This window comes from Alligator sinensis, unplaced genomic scaffold, assembly GCF_000455745.1.
Source record: "Alligator sinensis unplaced genomic scaffold, ASM45574v1 scaffold1177_1, whole genome shotgun sequence".
Taxonomy (NCBI): domain Eukaryota; kingdom Metazoa; phylum Chordata; order Crocodylia; family Alligatoridae; genus Alligator; species Alligator sinensis.
Genome location: NW_005842120.1, coordinates 1,070,495 through 1,081,997, shown reverse-complemented (window position 1 = coordinate 1,081,997; position 11,503 = coordinate 1,070,495). Strand labels below are relative to the sequence as shown.

General features: G+C 42.9%; 1 protein-coding gene across 1 annotated transcript in view; it reads right to left on the bottom strand.

Annotated features, from left to right (window-relative positions):
• The window catches only part of SYNE1 (spectrin repeat containing nuclear envelope protein 1), a 522,133-nt gene that overhangs the window by 279,767 nt on the left and 230,863 nt on the right, over positions 1–11,503 (bottom strand). The window contains 5 exon segments of the mRNA XM_025205597.1: positions 697–855; positions 3,430–3,580; positions 7,641–7,820; positions 8,531–9,159; positions 9,474–9,627. Coding sequence (XP_025061382.1) covers positions 697–855; positions 3,430–3,580; positions 7,641–7,820; positions 8,531–9,159; positions 9,474–9,627 — 1,273 coding nt within the window.

The following is an 11,503-nucleotide window of genomic DNA, read 5'->3' as shown; positions in this document are numbered from 1 at the left end:
ATGAATTTAAGTAAAAAACAAACAAAACCAAAAAAGCAAAACAAAATAAAACTTCCTTTGTCTTTTAAAGTGTCATAATGCTAGCGATCCCTCCAGTCACGAATATATATTTTATGTGCACTGTTAATTAAACTAGTAAATATAAAAAGAATACTAAAAATAAAATGTATTATACAAGGTAGGGATTTTAAAATGCACTTTTGTAAGTATGATGTCTTAAACTCTTATTTTTCAAAATGGGCAACAGTCAAATGTCACCTTGCATAATGTACACAGATCCTCAGGGGGTGGAAATGTGTATGGCCTAACTGATATTAATGGAGAGAGACTTATTTATGCCAGGTGAGGATCCAAGTCAAATGATGTATTTATTTAAGATAACTACTTTATAGTAAAATGCAATCCTGTATTTAGTTCTTCATAAAATACCTTCTTTAATAGCTGGCAAAGGTACCTGAAATACACACACATATATACACACAATCAGTGTGTGCACACACACACGCTCTATGCACATAATATATGCATGTGACCGTTGACAGAATGTTAATTAATACTCCACTGAGATTTACTACAAAGTCACCTTCACTAGAGAAACGTATCTTCAGTTCATAAGAGAATGCTACATACTGCAAACTTTACTCAGGATATAAACTGAGTCTGGCATCTAAATAAAGCATAAGTTATTGTCCTTACATCCAGCCATTTGTCCACAGTGCTGTTCATATCTGCTTTCAGTAGCATAGGATCACAATTATGAATTCTTTTCAGCTCTGCTAGCAAGTGCTTTCCTTTATTGGTGAAGGCATCCAGGTCTTTCTGTCTATCATTCAGTTCATTCTTGGCAGTTTCATGCTGTGAACATAAATGTTTGCTTCCTTACTGCAACTTTAAAGGAATAAACAAAAATCTAGCTTTCCAGACATCCAGCTCGAGAGACCCAAACTCAAATCTGCTTTCACATATGGAAGACATTTAATGGTCTCACTCATTCCTGTAGTCAACAGTTAAAGGTCATGACTGAGCTTGAGATTACATGTTACAATTAGACCATGTTAAGAGTACTTAAAACATGAATGATTGCACATTAAGGCTTGTTAATAAGTGCTAAGTGCCCTCTAGGCATCCTAAAGTTATGCCACTTTGAGCAAGGATTATCTTCGAGGTGTGCTACCAAGCTCAAGTTATCTTCTGGTTGTTCAACTGAGATAAAACCATCAACTTGTTGTCCTCCAGTATACCATGAGGCACTGTTCCTAGGCAGATTAGCCATCATCCAGGACTTCAGAAGCCTGGGCTGAGAGCTGGAGACAGCCAGGCAGCAGGAGAATGGCAGGGGGTGAGTGCTGAGCGAGGGGAAAGGGGTGAATTGGGGGCAGAGGGGTGGGACAGGAGTGGAGGGGGGAAGAGGGAGGAAGGAGCAGATGGTTGGGAAGTGCTAGGCTTCAGCCCTCTCTGGTTCCCAAACTGCACCCTTTCTCGCCCATCAGCCCCTGGGTCTCCCCCCTCCACCTCCTGATTGGCCCTTCCATTCCCAAATCACTGCCCTGTCACCCCGATCACTCCTTCTGTCTCCCCAATTGCCTCCTGCCCCCTCTGCTCCTCCACACTCACATCACCCCCTGCCACCTTGACCAGCCTGAGAGTGCCAGTGGCAATGGAGGGGGTCCCCCAGGTTCACTGCAGCCTGTGCCACCCACACACACCCAGATTTAGCCTTCATGGCTGTCTGGCAGCTCTCCACCCTTCCTCCTGGTCCCCCCTTCCCCTGGGGCCTTACAAGGGCTGGATCTGGGTGTGCAGGGGCAATGCAAGTTGCAGAGAGTCCAAGAGCAGGCAGGGAGAGGAAACCCCCACAACTGTAACCACCACAGGACAGCAATCTGGGGTGGAGGGGTAGATGCACAGTGGAGGTAGAGATCAGCAGGGAGCAGAGGGATGATTAGGAGGCAATCTGGCAGGAGGAGGGAGGGCAATAAGGGGAGATAGGATGGCAATCCAGGCTGGGGGGAACGGGGGCAGCAGGGTGGCAATCCGGCAGTGGAGGGTGTGCTCAGGGGGTAATTTGGGGGGACAGAGGAGGCAATTGGGATGTCTATCAAGACAGCAGGGGGGAATTGGGGTGGAGGGGCTGATGGGGATGAAAGAGTGATTGGGGAAGGTGAGGTGATCTGGGAGCTAATCTGGTGAACAGAGTTATGGGAGGCCCTTCCTCTCTCCCCCACCTATACTGCAGCTAGAGAGCTTGAGAGTGTGGAGGATATGGAGCAGACTTGTCAGCTCTTAGCCATGCCCTTGCTTGACAGCCCTCTAGCAGCAGGTCTGAGCTGTGCACATTAGAGAGGGTATTTACTCTTAACATGTGACTGCTCACAGTATGTAGTAACTTTAATACAGTCTAATATTCCTTAGAGTTAGCACATGCTAGCTGTAATGTGTAATCTCTCCCTGAGAACAACAGGCCTGGGTTCTTCTCCCACTCCACAACAAACCTCCTGTTTACCTTGATTAAGTTATTTCAAATTTTCTATCCCTCAATTTCCACATCTATACAATGGAGTAATAATTTCACTTAGCATTCGAGAGGTTTAATTATATAACGTTTGTAAAGACTTTCAGCCCCTGAGACAGAAGTGCAAGCAGATGGTGTTGGCAGTGTGTCTTAGGGTATGTTGGCAGAGCTATAATAAGGGATCTCGAGAAGTGTTTGTTTTGCTCAAAACCTAGTGTGCACACTGATGACCCTTGTTGGCTTAAGAGTGATTTTTGACCAGTAGGATTTGGAATGTTACAAATGCAATTCACTGAAGCAGATGTAATATAGCCAAAAAAGGCCTGGTCACTTTTCAGTGGCCAGTGTTGAAGCAGAATAATCAGTTTGGATAAGGTGAAAGTGGTCAGCAACAAGAACTAGATCATGTTTTAGAAACAGGTGCTGATTTGCTGATGGTGCAAAATCAATTCCTTGTGCTACATTCAAAAATCATTTTTTTCTTTTCACTTGTTTTAACCTGAACACAAATTTTCCAAATAGTCATTACAGCAAAAGCTTTAGAAACATGTTAAATGCAATTTCATTCCCCTGAAGAGTTAGTACCTTTGAGTAGAATACCATTTCTTAGCTGTTATGCAAAGCTTCTAATTATATGACAATTACCTTTCAATATGCTTAAAGGCATTAAAATGCACTTGAAAAATATCAGAAAACTAGATGCATGCCAATGGAAACAATTTCCTGCAATAAGTGCGGCAAAGTATATTCTGTTCCTGTCAGTGATTTCAGTGATGAAGGATTTGGGAACAAATATTATAACAGAATTTAAGCAAGGATCAGATAAACTTTTCTTGAAACACAGAGAATTGATTAATCAAATTAATTGAAATGAATGAACAAGCTGGTCACTTTTAAATTAAAATATTTGTAATTACCTTTGATAAAGCCCGTCTGATATCTTCCTTATTCTTCAAAATAGATTTGGTCACAGTCACATTGTCAGCATTTTCTATGACTTTAGTTACAGCTGATTTTAGGCTCTGATATTCCCCCATCAGTTCAACAAGGGTAGAACACTGTTCCTGTCTGCAGTGGGAAAAAAAGTCTGTGTTTGAAAAGGTGCTGTTTACTCTGACATTCTGGAAGTGTGATAAAGCAATTCACCATGGAAAATTTCTCATGAAGATACCAAAGGAAGAAACAAGACTTGTGTGATATCACTTCTGGTCTTGTGACCTCTAAGCACATCATAAAAGAGGGTGCCCCAGTATCATTTTACTAAAGGGGTATTTGAGCTAATTCACTTGTCCAAAAATATACAGCAGATACATGTCAGAACTGGTAACAGAATCTGGGTTCCTTAATTCATAGATCAATCAGTAAGATTTTGAACTATGCTACCTGAAGAGCACAGTGCTATTTTATAGTAGAAACATCAACATTGAAAGTTGAAGAAGCTGAATACCTGTCTGGATCATTCATCACTCCATTCTTTAGGCAATACATTATTTAAAATGTAAGTTGTTCTTTGGAGGCACCTACCATATTTGCTTAAATACAAGATGAGTTTTTCCCCTAGTTGGCATAGGTGTAAAGACCCTTTCTTATAATTGCATACAACAAAATTTTACTTCCTACATCACCTATCACTAAACTGCTGCCAAAAGCAGTATGTGCTCAGCAACAGAAACCAACTAGAGTAAAAGCTCTGTTATCTGGCATCCCCTGTGAATGGGGGATGCCGGATAACAAAATATGCTGGTTAATTGAGCGGCCCCAGCTGCTGCTTCTTCCGCCGCGTCTCAGGGATCCCTCCGCCCCTCCCGCCACATCGCCGCCCCTCCTGTGGGCCCTGTGAGACAGGGAGGCGGGCCCTGCAGGACAGGGAGGCGGGCCCCGCACAGCCCCGAGCAGCCTGTTATGCCCCTGGGCCATGGGGGCTTGGCAGTGCAGGCTGTTTTGCCCTGGGCCGTGGGGCTCACAGAAACCAGAAGTGCCATGGTAGGCACTTCTGGTTTCACTTTATCTTACAAGCTGGCATGCCGGTTAGTAGAGCATGCCGGCTTGTAAGATGCCGGTTAGCAGAACTTTTACTGTCTGAAGTTTATTTAATGCAACAGCACTGAGCATGACTATAAAACACAGCCCACATTGGGCAAATAGGCTGATAGGAACGCACCAGAAAAATAGGTTAGCGTAGCCCATTTGATTATGATATATGATAGTGTCGATTAAGTGCAGACCCCCACACCATAAATTCTATTTCAAGTCATGGTGAGCCATGACCTGGTATGCAGCTCACCCAGAACCCCTGCCACCCTCGGCCCCTCTCCCAGCCTGGCACATATAATTAACGTGGCTCTTCCCTACATAAGGTGAAGCTAAACCAGGTTGCTCTGCGCCTCATCTGCATATAATTTTTTTGAGCATCCCAGGACTTGTAACAAGAACACCCAGTTCCAGTCATGAGTGGGGGCCAATTAGCACATGGCTCCTTCATGGGGGGGTACTTGGACTATACACACAGACTGAACAGTAGGCCTGTGCAAATAGGGAACTATTCGATTCAGATTCATCTGATTCGGAAGCCAGAGATTCGATTTGGAGATCTGAATTGTTTTTCCGATTGTTTTTCCGATTCGATTAGGCTGAATTGCTTCAGAAGATTCGGAGCCGATTCGGAGATTCGGCCATAGAGTATAATGGGGAAATCAATGAAATATCTATAACTTTGTTGTGTTTTGGCTGATTCAGTTGAAACGTGCAGGTATGGTAGCCTCTACTTGGCATGATGCATGCCAAGTTTCAAGGTGCTAGGTGTAGGGGCTTCTGGTAAACTGCACCCCAGATTTCTGAAAGAAAAACTCATGTCACGTGTGTGTGTTAGGCCACAGTGGGGTGAAAACTACAGGAATGGTAGCTCTTGCTGTGGCCACACAGCCTGCCAAGTTTCAAGGATATGGGTGTAGGGGTTTGGGGGAAACTGTACCTCAAGCTGCAGACAAGCAAAACTCGTGACATGGGTGACATTGTGTGTGTTAAGGCGCAGCAGGGTGAAAACTGCAGGCCTGCTAGCACCTTCTGAGGCCACAAAGTTTGATAGCTGTCAAGGGAATAGGTGCAGAGAGTTCTGGTGCCCTGCAACTCTAGCTGCTGACAGCAAAACTCATGGCATGGGGGCTTGTGCAACTGACTGTCTCTGTCTTCAGGCAGAAGCAGTTCCTGGCTCTGTATTGATTCTTTCCTCTCTTTAGCCTGTGGTTTTGTAGGTGTTAATCCTTGCTCATTAACTTGTTATCTAGTAGCTAGCTACTGTGTATTGAGCTGGTCCCTGAGTGAATCATGACTGATTGATAACACAGTAGCTTAGCAGCCAGGCCTGCAGTAGTCATCTTCCCCCCCCCCAGTGCCCCAAGACTTGGCATGTTCTCAGCAGAGGCTACCATCCCTGCAAGTGTCATCTGAATCAGCCAAAAGGCAACAAAGTTATAGATATTTCATTGATTCCCCATTATATTCTATGGCCGAATCTCTGAATCTTTTCCGAATTGATTTGGAAGCTCTGAATCGATTCGGAAACCCTAAAGCTTCCAGCAATTCAATTTGTAGATTCGGCCTCTAAATCATCCGAATCATCTCTGAATCCGAATCGTGATCCAAAGCTTTGCACAGCCCTACTGAGCAGTGCTGAGCAGTGGGATCACTCTGGCTTAAAATGCTATGATTCTGGTGGGGCCCAGCCCAATGAACTTTGTAATAAATCACAAGCCTTTGGCTTTGGACTAATATCATGAATAGTTTGTACTCTATATAAGTAGGTGCCAAAATGCTGCTCAAAAGTGTGTGTTGGAGTACCTGTGCTAAAACTTGCAGCAGTTTCATAAAGAAGGTATCATGCATCAATTCTGGATAAACTAAGTGCATGGGTACTATATGCAAATTACTACACCCATGTTTAATTTCAAGATTATTGTTTTCAATGTTTCTCTTCATGTCTATGTGCTCAGCAGGAGCAGGGTCTGACAGTAAGGAGAGGAGAAAGGGGCTGCCAGAGAAAAAAAGTTGGAGGGGAGCAGAAACCAAAGGACTACATGACCCCCCAAATCTATTTTTCCTGCTATAGCAGTGGGAGGAGGACAAATTCAAGACAGACCTCCAGTAATTAGATTCTATACCTAGAAAATTATAATATATTTACAAATGTTCCATATACAGAATCTAATTATTGAGTGGGTCATCTTATAATCAAGGTTATCTTCTATTTGAGTAAACATGGTAGACTCCACAAAAGTCCCCAGAGACATCTCCTCGGATAGATAGAGGGTGTTGTGGGGGGAGGGGGGGTAAGGGGGCAGGGAATAACACTACCTATTTCACATGAATTTCAACCATTATCACACATAATGGTGATCATACCCGTTTTTTGTACAATAGCCTAGTGACTAGAACAACTCTCTCAGGATGTGGGAGACCTAAGTATAAGGCTTTTCTCAGTCTAAAAGGACTTGACCGCCGCCCCCTCCCACCCTTTACTGGTTATGATAGTGCCCTAATCATTAAACTATAGAATAGGTGTGTGCACTTTCTACCCCTCTGCTGAAGTTAGAACACTGGGCAGCAGAGTATGAAAGTCCTGAGACTAGAAGGAGAACAAGCAAGGAAGAGCTTGGGTCTGCAGCCTACTGTTTAGCATATACCCTGGAAAAAGTGGGAGGTATGTTTCCAGTCTGCAAACAGGATGATTTTTTTCTGTTTTTCAACCAAAGGATGGGTATTGTAACTGCATCAGCTTGGCTGGGAGCAAGAAATGAGCAGCCTGCCTAGACCTAGGGTTATAAGTGAAAGGTATAGACACCTCTACCTGTCTTTCCAAACATAGGGCAAGTTCAGAAAAGCACTGAAGAGCCCATAATAAAGAGATCGGTCTGGTTAGTAACTTGAAGCCTGATATGTTGCTTTATTAAATTAGTTTGTAAAGTACTTTCCAAACACAATATAGGATGCGATTCCTATTACTGATATTATTTTTTTTATTAGAGTTTCTAAAGTAACCAAAACAAAACCACTTAAATATATGAACTCTCTTTCTCTACCAAAACAAATGTAACTCTCCACCATCATTTAAATATATCCAACATCTACTTACTTTTCATGGATTACTTTCTTCGTATCCTCCCACGTAACTTCCAAGCAGTTTATCTCATTATCAATGTCAGAAGCAAGTGTTATATCTTTCTGGGCTATTTGTTTTGCTTTATCCATCAGCCACTGCAGTTCATGTTGGTGAGAACTGAGCTCATCCTCTAATTGGTTAAAGACCCTTAATCTGCAAGTTAAAAGAATTGTTATACATTGACTTCAGAGGCCCACTACTAATAATGAAATACGAAAACAAGCAAAAGTGACAGTATATTAAATGTCTCTCTAGTCCCTGTTTTAGCCTTAGCTATAACAGTACAACTGGCACAACTCTACTGGAGAAAAGGACACTGGATTTATGCTGCGGTCACTAAAATAAGAATCTGGTCTTCTGTGTTTGTATGTGTATATATATCCATATATGCTTCCTTACCTCATGTGACAGTCTTAGAAATATTTTTCTTAGATTTTAGAACTTTTTTACATAATTTTCCTGTACATTATTATAGTTAATGATAACTCTGATACTCTCTCTAGCATGTGAAGGTACAATATGCAGTCCTGTACCAGAGGCAACTATACGCCAGGGATGAAATGGAGCACCCTCTGAGTTTTCTGGACTGATTCTGTTTTTGTCCTGGCTACTCACTTTTGGAATTATGCTGGATGAGTCCAAGGACTTTTTCTACTTTACACCACTGTGCCACTTTTCTTTGCAGACTTTATACCACTGGAAAATCAGAGCTCCCAGGAATAAACCCAACCCAAGATATGAAATGATTAGAGAGAACCCAAAGTTGGCCAAAACATGCAATAATCCTGTGGAAAAAAAAAAGTAAAAAACAAACAAACAAAACACACTAGAGCTCAAATACTTACTAAGATTTTTAGTTTTACCTTTGTTGAAGGGCCTGAAGTGTTGGCTCCTTCAAGCCTTCCTTATCAGCCTGTTCTTCAACATCTTCGATGCTCTTTAATAACTGTTCTTTACGTTCCATGAAAGATCTCTGCAAGGCTCCAAGAGCTTCTGCTTCACTCTGTTTGGTACCCAGCAGGTTTTGAACTGACTCCAGTTCTAAGCACAGATGATCAACCATAGCTCTGCAGGAGGTCCTCTGCTCAGAACTTCCATGTCTGAGATGATACTGGGCTTTAGTAAGGCTTCCATCCAAACTGATTGCAGAAGATTCTAATTTGGTAATATCTTGAATGACATCACTCAGTTCCTTCTCCAGAAGTTCAGATTTAGTCTTATCCATGTTTCCTGTTGTCTCTACTGTCTGCCTCAAGTGATGGAGGATACTTGAGGCAGCAGCATGTAGCTCTTGGAACGCTGCAAGCTGGTTCAGAGCTTCTTGTCTTTGGCTGGTTATCTGGCCAGCCTCCTGAAAGAGCTGGAAACAGTCTTCAGCCTTCCCTTGTAATATCTGGTGATCCTCTGGGTGACTAAAAGAACATAGCTTTTTTATGTGTTCCTTCAATGTTTGTAGTTCCTGTTTCTTTTTTTCCACTTTCATTAAGTGGTCCTGTCAAAAAAAGAAAAAGGAAACAAACTGATTCTCTTTACAAAACCTCAGGGAAAAGTTTAACAGAAAAAAAAAGGGAGAAAAAGTTGAGCTTATGAACACAATTATTGCTGAAGTTTCCAATAGTAACAAGACAGCATTGCACTGCACTGCATTACTCCCATCAGGAAAATCTACTGTATAATGCAAGATTTTACCAAGCTGATTATTAGGCTTCTGACAAGCTACTGGCCTTCCCACAGTTTTTGCTGAATGCCCTCTGGAAAGTTCTGTACATGTTCAGTGTTTTTAAATATTTAAACTGGATAGTTTACCTTATTATGGGATGCAGCTAGCTGTTGATCAGCAGTGTTTATCTCCGAAGTGGCTTGCAATTCAGCAAGGAACTGCTTAATCCAGTCTGAAAAACTAAGCAGCAGCTCATCAAACTGCTTGTGTTCAGCAACAAGAGACTGAAGGAAGCTGATCCTACAGGATGTTGGATACAAGACTGAACAGTTAATTTTTTCTGTGGAAGTGAGTCACACTGATGAATCAAAACCACAACTGACTAGACAGTATGAAATGCATTCTAGGTGAAACCAACAAAGAAAAAAAAAAAGCAAGGACCAAAGCTGTGTTAAAACTGAGTTCTGAAAATAACTTACCACACAGTGAAATCAACTATCTCTTCTCTTTGGCAGGTGTCTTCTCTCTCTCTCTCTCTCTTTTTCTATAGTACTTGTGTACTAAATGCTATAAATGAGCTAAACAGATCAGGCTATAAGTTTCAGCCTCCACACACAAAGTCCCAGGGAAGTGAATGGGAGTTAAGGATGTAAGAAGTCTGTGACCTTATACCTAAATTTTCAGACCTTTTTAAAGTCACTTGGAATGCATGTATAGGCACAGTTCAGTCTCCCAAGGTGCTCAGCAGTTTATCAAGGAGTTGAATGCTCAATTCTCACTGAATTCAGTGTGAATTGAGGGTGCTCACAGGAATATTCAGTAGCTTTCAGAATTAGGTCCTTAGATCCTATTTGTTTCATAGGATTCAGAATTTAGGTGCCGAAGTTCCAAACATTAGTCCTGATCACAAGGCACACAATGCATTGAGCACCTCCAGTCTTGATTGCAAAGTTTCCTAGGCTTCTACACTTCTGTTTCTTAGCTTGCTCCAAAGCAACCCAGTTAGATCATGCACCAGATCCCCAAATACATTCAGTTGCAATTAAATTTGGTTTTGAGGAGGTGCCTAAATCTCTGGAGAGACCTGATCTGTTAGTCATGCTCCAAGCTCAACTAACTTATATCAGGAATACTGAGTTCAGCTCAAAATACACTGGAAGAGGGAGGGAGGCTTAGTGGCCTACTGGTTAAATTGCTCATCTAGGAAGTAGGAAATTTATGTTCTGAACTCTTCCCAGTCTGAAGGGGTTTGATATATCTCAGGAGAGAATTCTAAATAGAAGATGATAGTATAGGCTGGGTAGAAGTACATTAAACCCTTTCTATTCAAGGACTTAGCCACTATGCAGCCATGAATCTAATCATCACGTGGCCAGAGGGAGAGCAAGCAAGCAAAAGAAAGCATGACTCCATAGACCAAAGTTAAGTTCATTCATCTGGAGAGGTTTGGTCCTGGTTTCCAGTCCCTGCTCTGTTCCTTTGTTTTATATTAGACAGCTACCCTGTAAGGCGCTGCGAAAGTCCGCCAGCAGTTTCGTTTCAACACTGTTTTGACTTGTTTCGAGCTTGAAACAGCACAATCAAAATGAAACAGAGAGCTTTGAAACAGCCTTGAACTGAAACAAGGCAAGTCAAAACGTTTAGAAATTTTCAAAACATTTCAAGTTTTGGAGCTCAAGCTGGGCTTGCCTGCAGGGAAACAGAAACTAAAGTAAGGAGAGGGAGGGGGAAGAGGGAGGAGAGGAGTGCTCTCATTATTGACTGTGTAGCTGGCTAGGGACTGTCATCCATCCCTGAGGTCTCTTCAAATCCCAGTGGTCTGGGGGAGGGATGGAAAAAACTGCATAAAAGGCAGCAGTGTTTGAACTGCCCTGCTTTCTGCCTCGGTGGCAGTTGCTGAGCTGTGCGTTCCAGTTTTGCCTGTCAGCAGCTAGGGGTGCAGGGTCCCAGAACCCAGACTCCCCCTGCACCCATCTCCTCGACAGCTGGCAGGCTTCGTGGCTGCAGCAGGGCCTAGCAGGCCTGCAGTTTTCCCCCGCCTGTGCCCTAAGACAGACACAGTCCCACAAGCAGCCATGTCTGAATTTTGCCTGTCAGCAGCCAGAGGTGCAGGGCCCCAGAACCCCTGCACCTATCTCCTTGAGAGCTAGCAGGCTTCATGACTTCAGCAGGGGCC